At 38.5% G+C, this 27,661-nt stretch overlaps 1 protein-coding gene across 1 annotated transcript in view; it reads left to right on the plus strand.

The window, feature by feature from the left end:
• The window catches only part of NSUN7 (NOP2/Sun RNA methyltransferase family member 7), a 52,600-nt gene that overhangs the window by 14,007 nt on the left and 10,932 nt on the right, over positions 1 to 27,661 (plus strand). Inside the window, exons 5-10 of the mRNA XM_025385874.1 lie at positions 4,497 to 4,649; positions 4,999 to 5,182; positions 6,279 to 6,489; positions 19,615 to 19,758; positions 23,044 to 23,145; positions 27,531 to 27,648. Of these exons, the coding sequence (XP_025241659.1) occupies positions 4,497 to 4,649; positions 4,999 to 5,182; positions 6,279 to 6,489; positions 19,615 to 19,758; positions 23,044 to 23,145; positions 27,531 to 27,648 (912 nt within the window). The remainder of the gene's footprint in view (positions 1 to 4,496; positions 4,650 to 4,998; positions 5,183 to 6,278; positions 6,490 to 19,614; positions 19,759 to 23,043; positions 23,146 to 27,530; positions 27,649 to 27,661) is intronic.

Raw genomic sequence — 27,661 nt, forward strand, 5'->3', positions numbered from 1 at the left:
ATTGGAAAATAAGCAGTGAAAAACCAGAGAAAGGAGGGGAAAGACTTAGTTCTCCTTCCAAACCACCCCAAAACCATTTATCCTGATGTCTTCCACTTCACAGCTAAGGCATCACCATCTACCTAGATACCATCCTTGATTCTTCTTTCCTCCCTTCCCCTGCACTCAATCTGTATCTAATACGTCAAGTCCTGTAACTCCAATTCAAAAGCATACACTGAGCCTGTGCACTTCTTTCCATTTCCACTACTACCATCCAAACCTATGCCACCATAATCTATCACTTGGACTACCATGATAGCTTCCTTAGACACATTTCCCTGGCCTATAACTCTCACTTTCCTGCAATCAGTTCCACGTGGCAGGTAGAGTGGTATTTTCAAAATGTAATTGTGTAGTCATGATAGAATATCTTGGATCAGACTTCCCCTTCTACTGTAAACAACTAGAAAACTGGCCAAAATATATTATAGGACGTAAAGGTTTTGGACATTAGACAAGCAGCCGCACAGAAACTTGATCCCTGAAAGAACAAAACAGATGAGGTGAGCCCTAGAATAGTCCTGGCTTTATGCCTGGAAAAATTCTCAAACTGCAATGTGGGAAGTAGAAAATAGCAGTCTTGCTGAGTTAAGAAACCAGAGACCAGTTTTAGAAAATTGAAGTGATTGTTTTTTCTTCTTTATTGTATTAAGTGGCCAGGTGATTTACATTGACTGGTTTATGAATGTTAAACCAGCCATGCATTTTTGGGATAAGGCACATTTGCTCAGATATATTCTTTTTGTTGTCTTCTCCAGTTTCTCTCATTGCCCATAATGCTCCAGAATTTCTAATTGCCAAAATGCCCTTTAAATACTTGTTCATGGGTTTTATCTCTCACATTCTCTCTACTCCTTCTTCAGAAACTCTTTACCTGTTTCACTTACCTAGTAAAGAGTCTGAAGCAGATGTCTGATTTTATATTTTTCTGGGAAATTCAAGCAGTTCGTTGAAGATTATCTTTTGGCATTAAGAAAATACAATCAAGGTCAGGCGTGGTGGCTCACACCTGTAATCCCAGCACTTTGGGAGGCTGATGTGGGTGGATCATGAGGTCAAGAGATAGAGACCATCCTGGCCAACATAGTGAAACCCTGTCTCTACTAAAAATACAAAAATTAGCCAGGCGTGGTGGCGTGTGCCTGTAGTCCCAGCTACTCAGGAGGCTGAGGCAGGAGAATCGCTTGAACCCTGGAGGCGGAGGTTGCAGTAAGCCAAGATCGTACCACTGCACTCCAGCCTGGTGACAGAGCAAGACTCCATCTCAAAAAAATAAAAAATAATAAACTGAGGAAAAATGGCATATTAGTTAAGATTATTTTTTGCAACTGACAGATTCTGCAAAAGAGGGACTTTAAGATAATTTTTGGAATGATTGAACATGAGGTTGCAGGAAGGGCGGTGATGTAGCTACGCTTCTACTAACTAGAGCCTGTGACTCCAAATTCATCAGGACTCTAGTCTCTGCTGCTCTGTGCCTGCATTCTCTAATCATTCTATATTTCCAGGATAAGAAGCTTGGCTGCCAACAACTCCCTAACACGGAAGTTACATCGTATAGTACCAAACACTGGAAAAACTGGCTTGACTCTCTCTTCCTACATCCAAAAAATCTCTCTGTCTTTCTCTCTCTTCTCTCTCATGCACGCCAGTTGGACTTGAACTCTGCAATCAAATTACTTGAATTCAGATAATTGAGAGAGAGAGAATATGGAAGAGAGAGAAAGAGGAGATGTGACATGGCGTACCATAGGAGTGGCAAATAGTTCAGCACGTGACTGAAGATAGATTTATGGATGGGAGTGATGGGAACTGAGGCAGGAAGAGTTGGTTCAGGTTAAACTTTTAAGATCCTAGAATATCCTCATAAGCAGTTTAGATTCTGTCCTGTGGCTGATGGATTTCATCTAAAATTTAAGCTTAGGAATCACATAATTATAATTTAATATTATAAAGGAAGCTCTGACTGTGTGTGTAACTGGGATGATGGTAAAAAAGATAATCAGGCAGCTCTCTGTGATAACATACAAATTGTAGTAGAAAAAGGACTTCTGGATCAGGAATATTGGGGAAGGCTACTTTGCTACCATTTTCATCATTGCAGTCCTCCTTATTTAAAGCTATGGAAGAAGCTTTTTTTAGTAACCACAAGATAGGATACTTCATCTACAGAAGTATAGGTCTGGTTATTTTAAGAACATATGGATTTGATATTTGCCCTAAGTCTAATATAGTATATTTATATAAAAATCTGTATAACTGCATGTATGCTTTAATTTTTGTGGGATTAAATTTTGTTTAAAATCATGGTCCAAAATGTTTACTATCTGGAAAATTTATTTGGAGATTTATTTCTCCTTACACTCCTCCCATATACACAGCAAATATATATTTTTGGCTTCATATTTTTAGTCTTTAATGATTGAATAATTCAATAAATAGCATTTATTATGATAAATTTGAACTAAGTATGTATTTGCAAGTAGTGTTAATAAAAAATAGTCTGTACTCAGAGTATCTCACAATGTATAATATAGAACAGTAACTCACCCCTTTTACATTAATTTTTTTTAGGTGTATTAATGTACTATGTCATTTTTTTAGTATCCACTGCCGTAGTTCTGTGACATTTGGACACAGAACTAGACAAATCTAATTTTATTGTAGTCCTAAAAAGCTTAATGTTTGACCACCCTTCCCTTTCCTTCCCAAGTACCCTTATTTTCTCTCTCTCATATACATACACATAATATTCCCACATAAACAATTTTTTTGGGTGAGATGTTCTCATTCTATTGAGTAGATAAGACATGTAGAATAAGGACATTGCAGGCATAAAGAAAAGACTTAGTGATTTCACAGTTGGTGCTAAAAAAATAACAGAGATGCTCATTTACTACCCGCTCTTGTCCTGGCTCCCAGCAGGACAATGGTTTCTTTGAAACAATTTAGGTGGCTCTGACAGTAATTCCCTGAAAGTGTCCTCCCTTTCTGTGCCACCCACCAACCACAACTCAGATCATATTTGACTCTTTTGTGACATCTCTTCTTATTTCTCACTCAAGGTTATAATTGAGGTTGATTTCAGTTAGATTCCTACTGTGTAAATGCTATGAATATGGGTCAGGAATAAGTCCTGTGTTCTCATTCATTAAAGTTTTGGGCTATGAGATCAAGAAAAATCACTGAGCCATCATGGTGATGCTAACCAGTTCTTGTTTTTCTTTTGTGATTTGGAACTTTGAAGCATGGGACATTCAGAACTGGGAAGGACTTAATACAGACTCATGAAAGTTCTTTAATCTTATCAAGACTATACTGTTGCCATCTGTGATACTAATAACTAGCCTATAATGAGTGCCTTCTATACACCAGGCACTGCGCTAAGAATTTTGCACACATGATTGATAATCACTACATTAATAACAAGGTAAGTTGACCACCTTTAACAGATGAGAAAACTAGGCTGAAAAAGGAGATTAAGTAACATTCCTGAGGTTACACAGCTAGTAAGTGATAAAACCTGGATTTAACTTCAAGTTTATCTGACTCTAAATCCTAGACCCTTCTCAATAAATAAAGTTTGTCTTTTGGCTGGGCTCAGTGGCTCATGCCTGTAATCCCAGCACTTCGGGAGGCTGAGGCGGGCAGATCACTTGAGGTCAAGAGTTTGAGAACAGCTTGGCCAACATGACGAAACCCCACCTGTACTAAAAATACAAAAATTAGCTTGGTGTGGTAGTGTACACCTGTAGTCCCAGCTACTTGGGAGGCTGATGTAGGAGAATTGCTTGAACCCATGGGACGGAGGTTGCAGTAAGCCAAGATCATGCCACTGCACTCCATCCTGGGCGACAGACGGAGACTCTATCTCAAAAAAAACACAAGTTTGTTTTTCAACCAGCAATTAATATAATGATTAAGAAGTTGCTATACAACTATACAGGGGGAGCAAAAACAGAAAGAAATAAATCAGGATTATTGGATTTCTTTTTTTTTTTTTTTGAGACAGAGTTTCGCTCTTGTTGCCCAGGCTGGAGTGGAATGGCACAATCTCGGCTCACTGCAACCTCCGCCTCCTGGGTTCAAGTGATTCTCCTGCCTCAGCCTCCTGAGTAGCTGGGATTGCGGGTGCCCGCCACCACGCCCAGCTAATTTGGTATTTTTAGTAGAGATGGGGTTTCCCCATGTTGGTCAGGCTGGTCTCAAACTCCTGACCTCTGGTGATCCACCTGCCTCGACCTCCCAAAGTGCTGGGATTAGAGGCATGAGCCACCGTGCCCAGCCTTGGATTTCTATTTACAAATATGACACATTTTTATTTTAGACTTCAAAAATTTGAAATGGAATTATTATTTGTTAAAATTCTAAATGTAATTTTTTAGAGTTTCCAGTGGAAAATCGATAGTCTTGTCTCAAATGCAATAGATTAAGGATGGATTTTCTGTCTCTAGTTTTAAGATAAAATTGGCTGCGGCATTGGCAAGATGTCGAATCAAGCATGATGCCCTTTCAATTTACCACATCCTTCCAGAAACAGTTAGGAAACAGGAACTAAGGGCCTCCACTTTACCACTTTATGCTTGGATAAATACTTGTAAAATCAGGTAAGTGTTTAAATCAAATTCTTTATATTTCAAGTCTCCATCCTTTTAAAATAATGTGATGAGAAGCATTACCTTTTTAAGAGGTGGGGGTGGCACATCAAGGGGAGCGATTAGGCAATCAGAGTTAAGTTCCAGAGCTTATGACCAAATTACCAAAGGTTATTACATAAATATGTTAACTTCTCTGCCTATAATTATCTTTTAGTTTATTGTTAGTTAACATTGTTAGTTCCATTAGATGTAATGTATTAAGTGATATTTTTCTTTGTTACAGGAAAAAGGTGTTAGTGTTAAGCGCATTTTTAATGTATTATATTTGTAATTACAAGCTACTGTTGTATATTTACAGCCCTGAAGAAGTTTATAATAATTTGAAGAGAAGAGGCTATAATAAAGTCAAGTCTGTATTGCATGTTGATGATAAAGTCTTTGCTGTGGATCAGCATTGCTATGATGTCTTAATTTTTCCATCTCATCTTAAAAATGATCTTATAAATATAGATCTTTTCAAAGATTACAAACTTATTTTTCAGGTAAACTAATATTTACTTTCATTGTGATTCTCAACAATCCAACCTAGCCAAAGAACTTCTCCACTTAAAAAGAAAACCTAATACTGTTTATATTTTTGTAGATTATCAGGGAGGTTTATAAGGCCTAATTGTCACCTTGAATAAAATTAATACCTCTACAATCAGTGCATCTGATTGGCATCTTTGTCTCATGTGAATTTACAAAGAACATATCCTTCTCCCAGATTCCATAAATGGGAAGATTTGCATTGCTGGCAGCTGTAAGGTTCTACTTTTCTCCCCTAAAGGAGAATTCAAGAGAGAGAACAATGAGACCTTTTCTTCCTTCTCTTTCTGGGGAAGATACTAGTGCCATCTTGCATATGAAAAAACAATTGTAATGGTTTTTCATAATTTCTTTAATATAGTCTTATAGCTTTGATTTGTAAGAGGTGTATAAAGCCTATCAGTCCAGGAAGAGAATGTGAGGTATAATGTGGTTTCAACAGAACGAAAATAAAAGGTATAAAAAAGTAGTTTAAATTCATTTTTACATCCTTAGATTCCAATTATTGCCTCAGATGTACCTTGATCTTCTAAGGTTTATCTCTTTTCCACATTCATATTCTTGGGCAGAATCTCTTACCATATCAAGCACTGAGATCAACTGCAGAAGCCCAGCCTGTCAAGCCCCCTTTGATAAGCTTCTCAAACATCTTAGTGTTATTCTGTGAGCTAGTGGCAATTTAGGTGACAAGGTAATGGGGAAGAGAAAATGGATGTAGTAGATAAGTGGGTTTTTGTGAAGGGGTAAGAATTGGAGCTAAGATAGGACATCATTAATATGTTGACCATATTTTAGAGATTCTGTCATTGCTTTATACAAAAATTAGATAATAACAGTCATAATTTAGGCCAAACAAAGTTAAGCTCTTTGTTTTAAACATCAGTTGTCTTTGCTAACTCTTTACTTAAACATATATTAAGATATTAAAACTAAAATGGATTAGGTATCTAATATTACTATGAGGTACTTTCTTTTATGTAAAGCAAATAGAAGTCAGCTTATATTTCTAGTGATACCCTTTGAAATTCTAATCATACTATTATCTTATAGGACAAATCTCGAAGTCTTGCTGTCCATTCTGTAAAGGCTTTATTAAATATGGATGATGATATCTTAATGGTCAATACAGGTTCATGGTACACAGTTGCCCATATGTCAATTTTAACAAATAATAATACCTCAAAAGTATTTGTGTGTGGAGTACAATCACAAGCTAAGGATCCTGACTTGAAGACCCTTTTCACAAAAATGGGATGTAAAAGTATGTAAAAATATTTCTTCATTTGGTGATTATTGTTCTATAAGATTTTAGAAATGTTAAAAAGTTTTAATTTATTAGTTTTTTGTAACGCAAAAGCTCTATATGTGAACTAATATCTTAAAATCCTAACTAATCTATATCTTATCAGATTGTCCTTGTTACTTAATTTGGTTAAACAACTGTAGGTTAAATTAATATCTTGGTACTTTGTAATAGTGTTTGACATTTAGCTCACATAATTTGAGGCTCAAACATTTAGTTAAAGTAGAAATTTTATCATTTAATAAATAAGAATGATTATCGTTTAATAAATACTTACATAAGCGCTTAAGTGACAAAGATAGTATCTAGGACTAGAAGCTAAGTCTTTTTTTTTTTTTTGAGATAAAGTCTCACTTTGTTGCCCAGGCTGGAGTGCACTGGTATGATCACAGTTCACTGCAGCCTCTACCTTCTGGGCTCAAGAGATCCTCCCACCTCAGCATCTCAAGTAGCTGTGACTATAGGCTCATGCCACTATGCCTGGGTAATGTTTCTAATTTTTGTAGAGCCAAGGTTTTGCAATGTTGCTCAAGCTAGTCTCAAACTCCTGGGTTCAAGTGATTTGCCTGCCTGGGCCTCCCAAAGTCCTGGGGATTACAGGCATGAGCCACCAGGCCTGGCCTAGGAGGTCTTTTAGGCTTCTTGTTTTTAAAAAATGTTTCCATTGGATCATGCTAACTAAAGACTACATTTTATTGTAGGTTCAGCGAGGCTGAAAAACTAAGCAAAACTTTTAACAGATTCACAGGGATAGGGAGACAAAAAGTGGAATTCAGGATTTGACCAGGAGAGGTAGCCTGGTAAACACTCAGGATTTCACTTGGAGCCCCAAAGTCCATCTTGGATAGTGATCAGTCCTCCAAAGAATTAGAACCCACATTCCAGTCATCTTAATTCCCAATTAGATTAAGGTGATCTGGGATTGCTAGTGCCCAGTCTTAGCTGCCTGCCAGAAGCAAAAGTAAATTCCCTCTGGAGGAAAACAACACTATCCGACGTTTCTAATTATCTTCTAATTTTTTTCATTTATTATTTTTTATTTTTTTATTTTTCTGAGACGGAGCCTCCCTCTTGTTGCCCAGGTGGGAGTGCAGTTGGCACCATCTTGGCTCGCTGCAACCTCTTACTCCCAGGTTCAAGCGATTCTCCTGCCTCAGCCTCCTGCGTAGCTGGGATTACAGGCACCTGCCAACATGCCCGGCTAATTTTTGTACTTTTAGTAGAGATGGCATTTCATCATGTTGGCCAGGCTGGTTTCGAACTCCTTACCTCAGGTGATCCACCCATCTTGGCCTCCCAAAGTGCTAGGATTACAGGCGTGAGCCACCGCACCCAGCCCGTATCTTCTGAATTTTTTCTGATGCAATATCTACCACTTAATTTTATAAAACACTGACAGAACAAGAAAAGATATGACTGAAAGAGAAAGCACTGCAGTAGAAGCAGACCCACAGCATATCTGGAGATACTGGATTTATCAGATGTGGACTTTAGTTTTTTTTTTTTTTTGAGACAGGATCTTGTTATGTTGCCTAGGCTGATCTCATACTCCTGGGATCAAGCAATCCTCCTGCCTCAGCCTCTCAAGTAACTGAAATTACAGGCAGGTGCCACTGTGCCTGGCTCAAAATGTACACTTTAAAATAACTATGATTAATAAGCTGGAGGGACTAAATGTCAAGTTTTAGAATTTTAGCAAAGAACTGGAAACTATAATCAAAAAAGCTAAAAGAAAGTTCTAGAACTGAAAAATACAATGTGTGAAATTAAGAAATAAATGTGATATGGATTTAACAGTAAATTACACAGAACTGAAGATACAATAAGTGAACTGATAGGCCTGAAGAAAATATCCAGACTTAAGCATGGGGAGACAAAGGATATGAAAGAGGTCATAGGACACACATGAGACTCAGTGATTCAGTTATCTCATGTGTGTTTGATTGGAATTGCAGATGGAAAGGAGAAAAGGAATTGGAAAGAAACAATATTTGAATTTCAGGCTGAGAATTCTTGAAAATGGATGAAAGACATTAAGCCACAGATTCAAGAAGCCCTGTAAAAGTCTAATCAGAATACATGGAAAACATATCCTATGGCCTGACTATTTGTATCCCCCCAAAATTTGTATGTTAAAATCCTAACCCCCAAAGTGATGGTATCAGGAGGTGGGGCCTTTAGGAAGTTGTGAGGGCAGAGCCCTCATGAATGGGATTAGTGCCCTTATGAAGGGGACCCCAGGGAGCTAGGTAGCCCCCTTTCACCACCTGATGATACAGCAGGAAGGCACCATCTGTAAGAAAGCAGGCCCACACCAGACACTGAATCTGCTGGTGCCTTGATCTTCAACTTCCTAGTCTCCAGACTTGTGAGAAATAAAATTCTTTTGTTTGTAAGCTACTCATTCTATGGCATTTGTTGTAGCAGCCCAAACAGACTAAGGCAACATATTAGGCATACCATAGCATACCTGCTGAAAACCAAAGAGAAAGGCATTGGTGAGTAGCCAGGGAGAAAATACATATACCATCAATGGAATAGCAATAAAACTAAAAACTAACTTTTCAGTTGAAACAATTAAAACCAGAACCATTAAACAATGTCTTCATAATGCTGAAAGAAACTACCAAGCTAGATTTTTATATCCACCGAAAATACTCTTTGAAATAAAATAAAATAAAGATATTCTCAGACAAAATCTGAGAGTTTGTCACTAGTAGACACAGTAAAGGGAATACTAAAGATGCATTGTTTGGGTAGAAGAAATGTTACATAGGAAATTGGAGGCTGGGCACAGTGGCTCATGCTGGTAATCCCAGTGCTTTGGGAGGCCAAGCTAGGAGGCCAGGAGTTTGAGACCAGCCTGGGTAACAGTGAGACACTGTCTCTACTAAAAATATAAAAAAATAGCTGGATGTAGCTACTCAGGACCACTTGAGCTCAAGTTGTACTCCCACTTCATCCCAGGAGTTTGAGGTTACAGTAAGCTATGATTGTGCCACTGCATTCCAACCTGGGCAACAGAGCAAGACCCTGTCTCAGCTGGGCGTGGTGGCTCACGCCTGTAATCCCAGGACTTTGGGAGGCCGAGGTGGGCAGATCATGAGGTTGGGAGATTGAGACCATCCTGGCTAACATGGAGAAACCCCCTCTCTACTAAAAAATACAAAAAATTAGCCGGGTGTGGTGGCGGGCGCCTGTAGTCCCAGCTACTTGGGATGCTGAGGCTAGAGAACGGCATGAACCCAGGAGACGGAACTTGGAGTGAGCCCAGATTGTGCCACTGCACTCCAGTCTGGGCGACAGAGCGAGACCATCTCAAAAAAAAAAAAGACCCTGTCTCTAAAAAAAGTGGAGATGCGGCCGGGCACGGTGGCTCACACCTGTAATCCCAGCACTTTGGGAGGCTGAGGCAGGTGGATCATGAGGTCAGGAGATCGAGACCATCCTGGCTAACACAGTGAAACCCCGTCTCTACTAAAAATACAAAAAAATTAGCCGGGCGTGGTGGCGGGCACCTGTGGTCCCAGCTACTCAGGAGGCTGAGGCAGGAGAATGGCATGAACCCAGGAGGCGGAGCGTGCAGTGAGCCGGGATCGTGCCACTGTACTCCAGTCTGGGCGACAGAGCGAGACTCCGTCTCAAAAAAAAAAAAAGTTAAGTACTTAGGTAAATCTAAATGATTATAATCTAATGTCTAATGGGGTTGCAAATTAATGTCTGTGGGACTAAAGATATTTAATGTTAAATGCAACTAAAATAAATTACAACCATGGCATATAATTTTAGAGGAAAGAAAATAGAATTAATATGTCCTATGGTTTTTGCTTTTCTAGGAAGTGGTAAAGTAGTATATTAAGTCAATGATGTGTGCTATAATTTCTGGGATAATAAGTAAACACATAATAAAATAATGTATAATGAATAGTTAAGGGGGAGAGGAATAGAATATAGAATTGGAATATGAGTCTAAAAAAAGATTAAAAAGGAGAGGCCGGGTGTGGTTGCTCACGCCTGTAATCCCAGCACTTCAGGAGGCAAGGCGGGAGGATCACCTGTGGCCAGGAGTTCAAGACCAGCCTGACCGGCATGGTGAAACCCTGTCTCTACTAAACATACGAAACTTAGCCAGATGCAGTGGTACAGGCTTGTAGTCCCAGCTGCTTGGTAGGCTGAAGCATGAGAATCACTTGAACCCCAGATGCAGAGGTTGCAGTGAGCTGAGATCATGCCACTGCACTCCAGCCTAGGCCACAGAGTGAGACTCTGTCTCATAAATAAATAAATAAATAAATAAATAAATAAATAAATAAAGGAGAGAAGACCAGGCACAATGGCTCATTCCTGTAGTTCCATTCCAGCACTTTGGGAGGCTGAGGTGTGTGGATTGCATGAGCCCAGGAGTTTGAGACCAGCCTGGGTAACATGGTGAAACCCTATTTCTATCAAAAATACAAAAAATTACCCGGGTGTGGTAGCATACACCTGTGGTCCCAGCTACTTGGGAGGCTGAGGTTAGAGGATTGCTTGAGCTCAGGAGATCAAGACTGCAGTGAGCCATGATTGTGCCACTGCACTCTAACCTGAGTGACAGAGCAAGCGCCCCTGTCTCAAAAAAAAAAAAAAAAAAAAAAAAAAAGAGAGAAAGGGGACATAAAAAAAGCAAGACGAATAGCAAATACGATGGTAGATTAAACCAAATAATATGTATTTAAGCTAACGTACATTATATGCATATGACATTAAAATATTATGTAAACATAGAAATACACACACACACACGTGGAGTGCAGTGGGGCAATCTCAGCTCAATATAAATTCAACCTCCTGGGCTCCATCGATACTCCTGCTCAGCCTCCCAAGTAGCTGGGACTACAGGCATGTGCCACCATGCCTTGCTAATTTTTAAATTTTTTTGTAGAGATGACATCTTGCTATGTTGCCCAGACTGGTTGTGAACTCCTGGGCTCAAGCAATCCTCCTGTCTTGGCATCCCACGGTGTTTGGATTACAGGCATAAGTCACTTCATTGCTAACAATGAAGAGAGATATTTATAATTATGAAAGGTTTAATTCATCAGGAAAATATGACAGTACTAAAGATATATGTATGAATAACATACTCCTAAAATATATAGAGAGTAAAATTGTCCAGAACAAGTGAACACTCTCTGTATACAAAAAGTCCAAAGGAATCAATGAATACACTATTAGAACTAACAAATTAGTATATAGTAAGGTTGCAGGATACAAAATGAATATATAGAAATCTATTGTATTTCTATCCACCAACAATGAATAATATAAAAAATCAAAGAAAGAAAACAATCCTTTTTATAACATCAAAAAGAATAAAATTCTTAGCAATAAATTTAATACAAGAAGTTCAAGACTTGTACGATGAAAACTACAAAATATCATTTAAACAAATTGGGAGACTGGATGCTGTGGCTTGTGTGGGAGGCCAAGGTGGGTAGATCACTTTGAGCTCAGGAGTTCGAGACCAGCCTGGGCAATATGGCAAAACCTCGTCTCTATAAAAAATACAAAAAGAAATTAGCCAGGTGTGGTGGCTCATGCCTGTAGTCCCAGCTACGAGGGAGGCTGAGGCTGGAGAATCTCTTGAACTTGGGAAGTAGAGGTTTCAGTGAGCTGAGATTGCACCGCTGCACTCCACCCTGTCTCAAAAAAAAAAAAAAAAAAAAAAGAAGAAAAGAGAAATTAGGGCCGGGTGCAGTGGCTCACATCTGTAATCTCATCACTTTAGGAGGGGCTAAGGTGGGAGGCTCACTTGAGGCCGGGAGTTTGAGACCAATCTGGCAACGTAGCAAGATCCCATCTCTACCAAAAATTTAAAAATTAACCAGCCATGGTGGCACATGCCTGTAGTCCAAGCTACTTGGGAGGCTGAGGTGGAAGGATCACTTTAGCCCAGGAGTTCAAAGCTACAGTGAGCTGGTTCATGCCACTGCACTCCAGCCTGGGCAACAGAGTGAGACCCTGTCTCTAAAAAAATAAAAAATAATTAAGGAAGACATAAACAAATGGAAAATATTCCACGTTTAAGGATCGGAACACTTGATATGGCGGTGCTCCCTAAATTGATCTACAGATTCATCGCAGTTCTTATAAAAAGCTCAGCTGAGCTTTTTGCAGAAATTGACACACTGTTCCTAAAATTCACATGGAAATTTAAGGAACCCAGAATAGCTAAATGAGTTGTGAAAAAGAACAAAGTTTATAGAACTCACATTTCCTGATTTAAAAGCTTACTACACAGCTACAGTAATCAAGAAGTGTGATGCTAGTATAACGATAAATGTATGGATCAGTGGAACAAAATTGAAAGTTCAGAAATAAACCCTTACATTTATGGTCAGTTGACTTGCAACAAGGTTGCCAAGACCATGCAATGGGAAATGAATAGTCTTTTCAACAAATGATGTTGGGACAACTGGATAGGCACTTAGAAAAGAATAAAATTGGATGCATATCTCAAATCATATATAAAAATTAACCCAAAATGGATCAAAAATATAAGTGTTAGAGCTAAAACTCTTATAAGAAAACACAGGTAAGTTTTCATGAGCTTGGAATTAGCAGTGGTTGTTTAGATATGACACCAAAAGCACAAGCAACAAGAAAAAAAAACAGATAAATTGGACTTCATTAAAATTAAGAACTTTCGTGCTTCAAAGTCACTATCAAAAAACTGAAAAGACTGACTGGGCACGGTGGCTCATGCCTGTAATCTCAGCACTTTGGGAGGCTGAGGCAAGTAATCTCAGCACTTTGGGAGGCTGAAGCAGGTGGATCACCTGAGGTCAGGAGTTCAAGACCAGCCTGGCCAACATGACGAAACCCTGTCTCCACTAAAATTACAAAAATTAGCCAGGATGGTGGTGCACACTTATAATCCCAGCTCCTCAGGAGACTGAGGCAGGAGAATAACTTGGACCCAGGAGGCGGAGGTTGCAGTGAGCCAAGATTGCGCCACTGCACTCCAGCCTAGGCAACAAAGCAAGAATCCATTTAAAAAAAAAAAAAAAAAAGATAACTCACAGAATGGGAGAAGTTATTTGCAAATCATCTGTCTGCAAAGGGACTTGTATCCAGAATATATAAACAACTTAACAATAAAAAGACAAGTAGCCCAACTTAGAAAGGGTAAAAGATCTGAATAGATATTTCTCCAGTGAAGATCTACAAATGACCAGTAAGCTCATGTGAAAAGATGCTCAAAATCATTAATCATTAGGGAACTGCAAATCAAAACCATAATGAAATACCACTTCAAACCCACTAGTATGGCTATAGTTTAAAAAAAAAAAAAAAAAAGGAAAACAACGTGTAAGCAACAATATGGAAAACTTGCTGATGGGAACATAAAATGGTGTAGCTACTTTGGAAAACAGTTTGGCAGTTTTCCAGTAAGTTAAACATAGAGTTACTATATAACTTAAGAATTCCGCCGGGCGCGGTGGCTCAAGCCTGTAATCCCAGCACTTTGGGAGGCCGAGACGGGCGGATCACGAGGTCAGGAGATCGAGACCATCCTGGCTAACACGGTGAAACCCTGTCTCTATTAAGAAATACAAAAAACTAGCCGGGCGAGGTGGCAGGCGCCTGTAGTCCCAGCTACTCGGGAGGCTGAGGCCGGAGAATGGCGTGAACCCGGGAGGCGGAGCTTGCAGTGAGCTGAGATCCGGCCACTGCACTCCAGCCTGGGCGACAGAGCGAGACTCCGTCTCAAAAAAAAAAAAAAAAAAAAAAAAAAAAGAATGCCACCTTTAGGTCCATACTCAACAGAACTGAAAACATATATTGACACAAAAGCTTGTACATGAAAGTTCATAGCAGTGTTATTCATAATAGCTAAAAGGTGGAAATAGCCCCAAATGTCCATCAAATGATGAGTGGATTAAAAAATGTGGTGTATCCATACAATGGAAGAGTATTTGGCCATAAAAAAGAATGAAATCCTAATGGGGCAAGATGGATGAATCTTAAAACATGATGCTAAGTAAGAAAGCCAAACAAAAAAGTCCTCATTTGTGATTACATAAATGAGGGGAAGAGGACAATATCCCAAACAGGCAAATCCATGGAAACATAGAATAGATGAGCAAATGTGATGGGCTGGGAGAAACGGTGAATGGAGAATGACTACCAATGAGTATAGGGTTTCTTTTGGGAGTGAAGAAAGTGTTGTGGAATTTGATAATAGTGATGGTTACACAGCTTGGTGAATATACTCAGAAGAACCCCTGAATTGTATACTTAAACCTTAAGAAAATCAATCAGAACCAAAAACTAGACAATTTATCAATTTATCTTAGTGGGAGATTTTAACAGACCTCTCTCAAATTGAAAACAAATTAGTAAGATAAGTAACTATATAGAAGATGGAAACAACATGATCAGCAAGTTAACCAAACTAACATTTGTAGAACTCTGTACCTAGCAACTGCACAGCACACATAAATAGCAAAAATTACTACATACTGGGCCAGGAAGCAAGTTTCAGTGACTTTCAAAGGACTGAAATCATACAAAGTTGTTGTTGTTTTAGAGACTGGTTCTCACTGTCACCCAGGCTGTAGTGCAGTGGTGTGATCCTGCCTCACTGCAGCTTGATCTCCTGGGTGCAAGCAGTCCTCCCACTTCAGCATCCCAAGTAGCTGCTATTGTAGGCACATGCCACCACTCTCAGCGTTTTTGTTTTTGTTTTTTTTCTGGGTAGGGACAAGGTCTCATTATGTTGCCCAGGCTGGTCTCAAACTACTGGCCTCAAGCGTTCCTCCTGCCTCAGCTTCCCAAAGTGCTGGAATCACAGGCATGAGCCACCACACCTAGCCCATAATATGTTTTTCAACCACAGTGGAATCAAGCCAGAAATCGATTAAAAAAAAAAAAAAAGAAAAAGTAGGAAATCCCATGACATTTTGGATTCTTTTATTTTGAGATAGAGTTTCACTCTTGTTGCCCAGGCTGGAGTGCAATGGCGGGATCTTGGCTAACTGCAACCTGCGCCTCCCAGGTTCAAGTGATTCTTCTGCCTCAGCCTCCCGAGTAACTGGGATTACAGGTGCGTGCCACCATGCTCAGCTAATTTTTTGTATTTTTAGTAGAGATGGGGTTTCACCATGTTGGCCAGGCTTATTTCGAACTCCTGACCTCAGGTGATCCACCCACCTCAGCCTCCCAAACTGCTGGGATTACAGGCATGAGCCACCACACCCCGCCACACTTTGGAATTAATATGACATACTTCAAAATAATTTATCAGTCATAAAAGAAATCACAGTGGGAATTAGAGAATATTTTGAACTTAATGATTGTAAAAATACACGTTAACATGTAGAATGCAACTAAGGGGGAATGTTGTAGCCTAAAATACTACCATTAGAGAAGAAGAAATAGTAAAGATTGATGATGCTTACATGCATGATAAGAAAGTTAGAAAAACAGCATCAAATAAACCTGATGGAAGACTATAATAAAGATGGCAGAAATTAATGTTATAGAAAACAAACAGCATCTCTCTCAACAAAACCAAAAAGTGACTTTTTAAAAGAAAATAGAATTGATTCATCAAGAAAAAGAACATAAAACAATTCAGTTATCAATAATATCACTGCAGATCCTAGATACATTTAAAAATACAATAAAAAGATACTATGAGCAATTTTATGCCAATAAACTTCAACATTTAACTGATATGGATTCCTGGATAGACAAGTTGCCAAAAGTGAGAAATAGTTTTGGAAAATCTGGATACTCTTGGATCTGGCTATTAAGATCTTAAGATTAATGGCTATTAATATCTATTGAATTCATAATTGAAAATCTTCCCACAAGACAAAAAGTTTTTAAAAATTTTATTCCTATATGGTATTGTCACAGAATTCTGCAAATAATTTAAGGAAGAAATAATACTCTTTCAGAGAATGGAAGGAGGAACTACTTCCCAGTTCATTTTATAATCTCGATGAGCTTGCCCTTTCCTTTTATTTATTTATTTTTTTGAGACGGTGTCTCGCTCTGTCGCCCAGACTGGAGTGCAGTGGCGCGATCTCGGCTTACTGCAACCTCCGCCTCCCAGATTCAAGCAATTCTCCTGCCTCACCCTCCTGAGTAGCTGGGATTACAGAGGCATGCCATCACGCCCGGCTAATTTTTGTATTTTTAGTATAGACGGGATTTCACCATGTTGGTCAGGCTGGTCTTGAGCTCAAGACCTCGTGATCTGCCTGCCTTGGTCTCCCAAAGTGCTAGGATTACAGGTGTGAGCCATCGTGCCCGGCCGAGGTTGCCCTTTCCTGAGATGGGAAAGACTGTGGTACAGTTAGGTTTTAGTTATATTAGGTTTAAGATGCCTGTTAGACATTAAGTGAAAATGTCAAGCAGGTATTTGGGTACACTCTTTTGGAGTTCAGGGGAGAAGTCTGTGTTAGAGACACACATTTGGGATTTGTCAGCATTTACATAATATTGAATGTCACGATCACTAAAGAAGTGAGTTTAGGTAGTAAAGAAATCTAAAAGCTGATTTCTGGACACTCCAATACCTAGAGGTTAGGAAGCTGAATAAGAGGGAATCAGCAGAGGAGCCACAGAGAATTAGAAGAAGAATCAAGAGAAAGCAGGTTCAGAAACTGGGCCAGTTCTTATTATTGCCTCTCAGCTCTAAACCCACACTTTGTCCTGTCTTACGATGCTGGGACTGTGCTCTGATTCTCCCTTTCTCCATTGCCAACTGCCTCTGTCATTAGAGGTTGCCGGAGAGACTTTGTAAGACTGAAAGAGGAAGAAGAAAGGACTTTTCTTCTTCCAATGCTTGTTTATCCCTGTGGTGGCTGTGTAGAATCCTGGCAGTGTTTACGACAGCATCTTCCTTTGGTATCATGCCCTCTTCTCAGAGACCCGAATCTCAGCCTGGTCTGTGTTGAGTGTAGGGTTGGGGGCAGGGAGGTGCTCCGCTGAGTTTCTAAGTTCCTTGTTCACTTTTCTCTCAGTCTTGGGGCTGAGGGTGGGAATAGTGGCTGCTCTCTTCAGTTCTTACATCTGTACACATTAGAGTTTTCAAATAGTTGAGCAGTTTTTACCTACTTAACAAGAGGGAATAGGAACTACTGGGGAGCCAAGCAGTAGAAGAGAGGAAATTTCTCCTTTTAGAAGTATTCCAGCTAATAAAGGAAAAAGGCGTTTTAGAATTAGAATGTGAGTGTTTTGCAACCCCTTTGGTGGTACCACAAAGGCAACTGAGTGGAGGAATATCATGCCATCTATAAGTAGTTTTGCCCCTTTCTCTCCGTCCCCCAAAGGAAAAAATATTGGTCTTCTAAAGATTCACTTACGCCGGGCGCGGTGGCTCAAGCCTGTAATCCCAGCACTTTGGGAGGCCGAGACGGGTGGATCACGAGGTCAGGAGATCGAGACCATCCTGGCTAACACGGTGAAACCCCGTCTCTACTAAGAAATACAAAAAACTAGCCGGGCGAGGTGGCGGGCGCCTGTAGTCCCAGCTACTCGGGAGGCTGAGGCCGGAGAATGGCGTGAACCCGGAAGGCGGAGCTTGCAGTGAGCTGAGATCCGGCCACTGCACTCCAGCCTGGGCGACAGAGCGAGGCTCCGTCTCAAAAAAAAAAAAAAAAAAAAAAGATTCACTTACTAATTTACAGGAAGTACAGAAAATAGGAACATGTTAAGCTGCATTCTAGGAAAACAGCAAAATCCAGACAGTGGGAAACCCTGGCAGGGCAAATAATGAAGTTTCAGTAAGAAATAAATGTTAAGAAACAATGGAGGGAGAACCTGTAGCTGAAAAGAAATTTAAAGTAAGACTGATCAATTGCCATGTATGTACCTTATTTAGATCCTGATTCAAACAAAAAACTTTTGACATGTGTGAAACTATTGGGAAATGTGAGCCGGATTAGATATTTGATGATAATAAGGAAACATTTTTAACTTTTTTGGTGTGGTTACATTTTAAAAGAAGATTTTATCCTCTTAGAGATATATGTGGAACTATTTATAGATTCAAAATAATAGGGGGCTGGGTGGGAGGGGCTGCATTGTACAGATGAAAGAACATTAACCATGAATGTTTCACTGTTGAAACTCTGTGATGGGCACTTGAGAATTTATTATATTATTATGCCAAATTGCAGATGTTTGAAGTTTTCAAATAAAATGTTTAAAATAGTGGCAGGGGGCAAGAAGAAAAGGATGACTATTGAAAGAAAAAACAGTTTTAAAAGACACAGAGAATAGGAAGAGGGAAAAATTGATGAGGCAAGAGAAAGGCAGCAGGTGGGGACATATCAAGAGTGATTCTTCAGCAGGTGAGGGGTGTGCTAGCCACTGCAAAAGTGAAGGGTTGGCTGTAAAATAGGGGCACAGATGACTATAATGCAAGGGAAGGCAGACTCTTAAGCTAAGTCACAAGATCCCTAAAGTTCTGATTGATGTTTTACACCAGTTTGTATGGATTCTGTACCTTGGACTGGCAACTTATAAGTGCTTCTGATAACCCTCCCCTACCTTGTTTTTTTTTTTTTCCTGGAGAGTAGAACATAAAAGGGGATAAAGAATGGGAGAGGGAAATAACCAATATCGAGCCCTTGCTATGTAATAGACACCATGCTAAGCTTAACTACTTTATCTTAGTCTTCACCACAGTTATATGAGGTAGCCATCTCATTTTATGAAGAAGGAAATGGAGGCTCAGGGAGATTAAAATGCACAGCTAGTAAAGAGTGAAGCTGGGAGTCAACTTGAATTTTTCTGCCTCTGAAGTCCATTTCTCCCCTACTATATATCCTGCAGTTCAGAATGAGAAATTTAATTTTAAATTTCAACATCATTTCAGGTGAAGGAGAAAGCATTCTATTAATAGGATTCCTGTATTAACTTTGGGTAGGTATCAGAGAAGAATAGCCCTCTTTTCTAACTACATCAAAATGAATTTTTGTGAGGTTGAGGATTTAAAAATGTACAATAAATAGATATAGTCGCATACTACATTAAGATTTTTCATTAATATTTTACATTAATTTTTCTGTGTTTTTTCCCCAGATATTGAAATACTTCGTGAGACATTTATTAACATTGAATCAAAGGATCACAGGTTACAGAAAGTTAAAGTGATTTTGCTGCTACCTCGTTGTTCAGGACTGGGTGTTAGTAATCCAGTAGAATTTATTTTAAATGAACATGAAGGTACTTGTTTTAATTTCTAAATTATTGAAATTAATTGACAGTTTAAAATATAAAATTATGTAAAATAATTAAAATAGCATATCAAATACATCTGATAAATAATAGCAACCATATATAAAGTACTTAATATGTGTAAAGTCCTTTACCTCTGTTACCTCATTTAATCCTTACACCAATCTAATAGACCAGGGTGATATTAAAAATATTTAATAATTGGAATAATGTAGGCAATCAGAAAAGATCCTGGCCAGTATGCTATTCTGAATATACCAGAGCTCTTGATGTGAGTGTTAAAATTTACCAGCACTCTATAGATGAAAATACTGAGACTCAAAGATTGATTCATTTTTCTCAGGTCAAGGAACTAGAGAAGAGCTAGGATTCAAATTTAGATTTGTTTGACTCTAGAGCCCCTATGTTCTAAACATGATCCTAATTAAATCATAAACAGATTATTTCAAACTCAAAAGTGTCTTAATCTCTAGGATGTATGCTTTATGAAATGAATATCTCAGACTAAATATAGGAGCATTTACATTTAATTTTATTGGCTTTTAAATACATTTAAAATAATTATTATTTAGCATTAATATTTACTGAGAACTTAGATGTAAGGCCCTGGGTGTGGCACTTTTCTTGGATTATTTCAGTAAGTCTTCACAAGAATTCTGTGAAGTAGTAACTTGTTAACTTCTATTTTACAAATGAGGAATCCCAGGCTCAGAGAAGTTAATGAAGTCTCCTAGGATAATGGGGCTAGTAAGTGGCAGAGCTTGGATTCAAATATAACCAGTCTGACTCTGAGACTGGCACTTTTAATGACTCTCTTAATCACATTATATTGCTCCAAATTAAATGAAACTTATTCTTATCCCTTGCTTATATTGAAAGGCATAGATAAGGTTAATTAGAATATTAGAAACAGAAGACATTCCGTCAACGTACAGAATATAGTAACTGTTTTCTATTTCTAGCAAGGACAGAAAGAGGAGGAAAAGAAATGAAGGGAAAGGAGCTAATATTTATTAAACACAACAATGTCCCAGGCAATATTCTAGGTAGTGTTCACATACTGTCACTTAGTATTCACAATAACTTTTTGAGGATAGTGTTCTTATAATTGTAGAGGAAAAAAACCAAGACTCAGAAAAATTAAACAAGTTGCTTATGATCATGGAGCTAGTAAGTAGGGAAGCTGGGATTCAAATTCAGGTCTGTCAGCACATTTTCTTTCCACTAAAAGACACTGTCTTTAACTGGGTTTACACTGTACCACATGGAATTTTGACTTGCTATAGAAAATTTCTTTCCGGAGAGACTTAAACAGAAGAATAACCAATTCAGATGGTAGAATGGTAGGCAGGCTGAGAAAATTTCTAGATGAACTTTAAGAAATAATCAAAGAACAATTAGTAGGCACTAAAAGAAAAGGGGGAAGGAAAAAAGGGGGAATAAATAGCAGCTATAATAGGCATAGCAGTCAGGAGAACTAGAGCTCAGAACTGTGAGACTCTGGCCTTATCCTGGGCCATTTTGAGGTGGAAATCCAGAAAAAAATAAACCACAGATTAAAAATAAAGGCTAGGGGAGAAAAGCCTGAAGGAAATTACAAATAAGGAAAGGGGGGAAAGGAAAACATTTCCTAGGTACTGGTAATGTTTTGAAAGCCTTGATGAGGAGATGATAGGATAAGCTAAGAAGTGGTCACATCCTGAAGCAAGTGGGCTTTTGAAGGAACCTGTACTCTGAGGAGCTAAAAGCCAGAGCAAATAAGGAGTTGCTGACCTAGTGGCTGTGGTGGGAACGTGGAACATTAGTCAGAAACAGTGGAGGTGAATCCAAAAGATTATTTTATTAAACTTAGATACAAGGAATTAGTTTTAAAAACATTAACATTGAAAAATATTAGAACCATTGAGGAATATATGAAGTTGGTCCTTGCTAAAGACTTGGAATTATTTTAAGATAGAATTAAAGAAGTAGATGATATGGCTTTAGAGTATAATAATTTGTAATAGTCCTTTAACAAGTAATGGAGAGTTTTAGAATAGAGAAAAAAAAATGTGAAATGTAGGCCAGGCACAGTGACTCACACCTGTAATCCCACCACTTTGGGAGGCTGAGGTGGATAGATCAGTTGAGGCCAGGAGTTCGAGACCAACCTGACCAACATGATGAAACCCTGTCTCTACTAAAAATACAAAAATTAGCTGGGCATCATGGTGTGCACCTGTAGTCCCAGCTATTCAGGAGGCTGAGGCATGAGAATTGCTTAAACCTAGGAGGCAGAGGTTGCAGTGAACCGAGACTGTGCCACCGCACTCCAGCCTGGATGACAGAGTGAGATCCTGTCTCAAAAAAATAGCAACAACAACGATAACAAAAAACAAAAAACCCCTCATGAAATGTAAAACTAAAAAATTGGGAAGAAGTGGAGTTTAATTAACCTTTAGTGATATTATTGGTATGGGCAACAGCCACATGCATGGTATAAATAATTGGCTGTCATACTCTAGCGAGTTCTAGAGAGGTAGTATAATACAGAGTTTAGAAATTTGGGCCCTCTGGTTAGATTTCTGAGTTAGAATCCTGGCTGTCCACTTAGTAGCTATATAACCTTAGACAAGTTGTTTAATGTATGTTTAAACAATTATCTTAATGTTAAAAGGATAGTAATTCTTCAAGTGGTCATTAAAATAATCTACATAAAGTAGTAGCATTGCATTCAGTATGTCTTCATTAATATCAATATATATATTTAAATTATTTTTCAAAAATTAAAAAATGTAAGACATTATTTCTTAATCTGTTATGAAGACATAACATTTTCTTTTCTGAATTTTTTTCTTCCAAGGTTTCTTTTGGAAAGTTAGTATTTTAAACTATATCCTTGTATGTTCTCAGATCTGACTATAGCCCATTTGCTTTTATTTTAGAAAATAAATCTTATTTTCTCTTTCCAGTGTTAGTCTCGAGAACTGACTGCATTTTCTCTGTGTCTAAATGACTTATATGACTACTTGGATGACTATCTCATAGCAACTTGCAGAAAAACAATATTAAATATTTTCAGTATTTTTGAAAAGCAATATTAAAATGAAACAGAATTAACTTTATTGTTCTAATTTTTAAGTCAACATTTTAATGTCTATTTAGTTGTAATAGATATTTTCCATGAAACACTTTTATTGGTAGGCAAAATGATTGAAAAATTATGTGATGATAACAATATGTAAAAAGTTTTTAATGGTGCTATATTTAAAAGCATTTCTTTTTAAAATTCAGATACAGAATTCCTTAAAGATCACTCTCAAGGAGGCATATCAGTGGACAAACTTCACATTCTTGCTCAACAGCAGTACGAACAGCTAACACATGCAATGAAATGTAAGTTTGTCACAGGCACCATCTTGTTAAAATACGGTGTACATTTTAGAAATATTAGTCTTTAATGATCTATTATAATCAAGCAATGAAGTGTGAGCCATGAGCACATTTTTCAGAATCTTACTGCCTTCAAATAACAAAATATTTATCTTTACCAATTTAATCTCAGTTTCTAGAATACATGCTTTACTGTAATTTTAAACAGGTTAGCAAGCATAATTTACTAATTTTGTAATGCCGAAGTGAAATAATTATGTATATTTATAATTGTAGTTTCAGCTTTCCTGTTTCTTCTCTTGGATTTCTTACTTGATATAATTTTTCTGTTGTCATTGTGCCTACCCCTAACAACTCTTCTACAGTCCAAATTTTAGCCAAACTCTTATTTCTCTTAGTGCTAAGTAGAGAACAGAGAGGTGCAATCGCAGAGAAAGCCTAGACCTCTTGATTTGAAGTTTGAGTAACAAGGCGGCACTTTGAGTGATTTATATCATTGCTTTAATAACTTTATTTAGATTTTGAGTACCACTGCTTTTCCACATATGCACACAGAAATCTAGATGTCTCTGAGAAATTAATAAGCTTTTATTAATTCCATATATATTTATAAAGTGCCCACTTTGGGTCAGGCATTAAGCTGTATGTAAGGTGTATCAGTGTTAGCAAATCCTGACCTGCAAAGGCTTAAAGATAAATGGATGTGTGCATAGACCCATCTATATTATGGGTATAGATCTATGGGTATAGATCATTCAGTAAATAAATACATAAACATACATGAGGTAGAAATAAGGCCTATAGAAGTCACAGAGGTCACAGCTTGCCAGGAGTAAAAGCAAAAAATAAATAAGTAAATAGAAAGCACAGAGGAGGCCTTTTCTTTTAGTTTATATTGCTAATAAATATTCATTTGAACATGATATGAATATGATATGGGAAATAAGTTGATTGGAAGATCAGGAATTTGGTAAATAATAAGCTGATCCTTTTAAATTAAATTTTAATTAGATATTTAAAGCTTAAAAAAGCTTCAGAAAGAATCTGAAAAGCAAAGGGATTTTAATGACATAAGCTCTTTTATGATGCCAAATAAACATAAAATTTGGCAACTCTTGAGATTATGACAGTTTATATTACTGGAAGACATACTGTAAGTCAAAACAAGTTGTATTTAATTTTCCCTTAAGAGAATGCTATCTTAGGTAGTTAAGTGTGTAATCAGGGGTTTGACTCCAAATTTTGATAGAACTCACTAAAAGCCCCATTTGAAATCAACCACATAAAAGATAATTATGTAATCTGTCATGGAATTAGAGTAAAAACAAATATTTAAAAAAACCAAAACTAACTGTGCTGAGTCCTCGTTAGTTGTGAAAATGATTTTTAAATATTTGAGCACCTATTGCTTACTTATTATGTGCCAGGCACCTGCTACTTACTTTATATGTACTATTTTATTTAATAATTACCAAACCTTCTTCCTTAGCTTGCATGCTGTCTTTGACGAGAGCAACAATGGGGACCCCTAATTCCCTTGCCCTCTAAGACTCACAGCCTTGCCACTACTCTCTACTTTAAAATCATAAGTGGGGGCCAGGAGTGGTGGCTAATGCCTGTAATCCCAGCACTTTGGGAGGCCAAGCCTGGCAGATCACTTGAGGCTAGCCTGGACAACATGGTAAAACCCCATCTCTACTAAAAATACAAAAATTAGCCGGGCTTGTTGGCGCATGCCTGTAGTCCCAGCTACTTGGGAGGCTGAGATACAAGAATCACTTGTTATAGTGAGCTGAGATTGCGCCACTGCACTCCAGCCTGGGTGACAGAGTGAGACTCTGTCTCCAAATAAATAAATAAATAAATAAATAAATGGGCTGGGCGTAGTGGCTCATGTCTGAAATCCCAGTGCTTTGGGAGGCCAACATGGTAGGATCACTTGAGGCCAGGAGTTTGAGACCAACCTGGACAACATAGTGAGACCCTGCCTCTACAAAAATGTCTGAAATCCCAGTGCTTTGGGAGGCCAACATGGTAGGATCACTTGAGGCCAGGAGTTTGAGACCAACCTTGACAACATAGTGAGACCCTGCCTCTACAAAAAATTTAAAAAGTTATCTAGGCATGGGGGCATGCAGGCTACTCGGGAGGCTGAAGTGGGAGGATCGCTTGAGCCCAGGACTTGGAGGCTGCAGTGAGCCATGATCACCTCACTGCACTCCAGGGCAACAGAGCAAGACTCCATCCCCTAAAAAAAAAAAAAAAAAAACGAATAAATCAAATTATAGGAAACATGTCTTCTTATATCCTTTATACCTATTAATGACAATTAACTCAAGAGGCCCCGACTCCAGGTCATTCCTCATCTCCTATACTCTGGTCTCCATAAATCTCTTCATATTCCTTTGTCCACATCTCACTCGGTGCTCTCTAGAATTTATAGTCCTTCATTGAGAAAAATTCCCTATATTTTAACTTATTTGAATGTCCTCCGCCTACATAAAACATTCCTGTATCTTGCCTTTCCCCTGGGAACAATGTTTCCTCAATCTTTTCTCTCCTTTTTTGAGCTATTACCATCACACATTCACTCCTGCCACTAAACTGAAATGGTCCTGTGAGGATCACCAGTGATCCCATGCTGTTGCATCAGTTCCCAGCCCTCATCTACCTTGATCTGTCTGTGGCAGTTGATAGAAGTGGTCGCTTTCTCTCCCTTCACACACTTCCATCACTTGTCTTACAGGGCACCACCTTCCAGGCCTTCTCTCTGGCTCCCCCTTCTCCGTCTCCCTTACTGGGTCCTCTCTGTCTCAACACCTTGTTTAACATGGAAGTGTGCCACAGTCCATGCCTTGGATCTTTTTTCTCTGACTATATTTACTCTTTTGGTGATTGTATCCAGTCCCATGGTTTTAAACACCTCTATGTGACTCCCAAATCTATATTTCGTCTAAACTTCCTCTCGAAACTCTTAGCTTGTATTTCCAGCTGCCCTCTTGACATCTCCACTTAGGGACTCATAGTCATCTCAAAGCTGACATGTCCAAGATGGAAGCCCTGATTTTCCTCCCGCCACACCTCTTCCTCCCACAGTACTGCCATTTCAGTTAATGATAGTTGTAGCCTTCCACTGGCTTAGGCTAAAAACGTTAGCATTATCCATGATTTCTCTTTCATACCACAGCCAGTCTGTCAGTGTATGAGGTACATTCAACTTATACCCAGAATATATCCAGCTACCTCCACCACTACCACGGTGTCCAAACCACCATCAACTGTAATGACCTCCTAATTTCTCTACCAGCCTCTGCCCCTGCCCTCTACACTCTATTCTTAACACAGCAATTGGAGTGATCTTGTTTTAAAACCCATCATAACCTGAGTAAAAACCTAAGCCCTTCTGGTTGCCCACAAGTCCCTATACTATCTGGGGCTCAGACTATGCTTTCTGACTTTGGCTCACTACTCTCTCTTCATTCCCTCTGCTCTGATCAAACCGGTCCCTTCACTTTCCTGGAACATACCAGCACCATGTTGACTTCAGGCCTTTACACTGGCTGTTTCTTTACCTTAGAATGCTTTTCTCTAAATAGCTCTGTGACTGGTTCCTTATCTCCTTCTAGTCTACCCACAGTTTTCCATCTCAACAATGCTTTCTCTCCCTGCCCTATTTCACACTATTTTTCCTGGAACTCTCTATCCCTTACCCCTGCTCTGCTTTTCTCCATAGCATCGATCACCTAAGAGTACTATATAGTTTTCCTATTTATCTCTGTCTTATTGTCTTTCTCCTCTACTAGAAAGTTAACTCTCCAGGGGCATGGATTTTTGTTTGTGTTGTTGTATCCCAAAGCCTATAACAGTGCCTGTCTGGCAGGTGGTAGGTACTCAATAAGTATGAATCAATGAGTGAATTGCAGGTGGTAGTATTACCTCATTTTATGGATGAAAAATGTAAGACTGTAAGTAATTTGTCCAGGTTCATAGAGCAGTAAGTGACAGAATTGGGATTCACCTCTAAGTCTGTCTGTTTCTAGAATCCTTTAAACTATTTAGGCGATATTGATTGTAGAAGAATGGGCGGAAGTATCAAGTTCATGGTAACCTGCAGTATTTATTTCTTTGTGTTTATAACTAAGTTGGCCTCATTTTTTGTTGAATTTTCAATTTCCATACAATCCATTTAGAATGACTTTACTTACTGGCCACAGACTAAATTACTAAGACAAGCTTTTGCTTTGAAGGGGAACCATTCAAGCACCTGGGGAAATTATTCTCGTCAGAACAATGTGGTATTAGTATCAAATAGATGTTTGGAAACATAGCACATTTGTATAGGATTGTTAATAGCATTGTTACAGTCATTGCATCTTCTTCTAATATAGTTACTAAAGCTCAAGCAGTTGTTTACTGCACATGTTCAGTTTGTCCAGAAGAAAATGAAGCTGTTGTTAAGAAAGCACTGGAATTTCAAGACCTTGGGAATAAAGTACAACCTTATAGGTAAGAAAAGGAA

This window comes from Theropithecus gelada, chromosome 5, assembly GCF_003255815.1.
Source record: "Theropithecus gelada isolate Dixy chromosome 5, Tgel_1.0, whole genome shotgun sequence".
In the NCBI taxonomy this organism is placed as follows: Eukaryota; Metazoa; Chordata; class Mammalia; order Primates; family Cercopithecidae; genus Theropithecus; species Theropithecus gelada.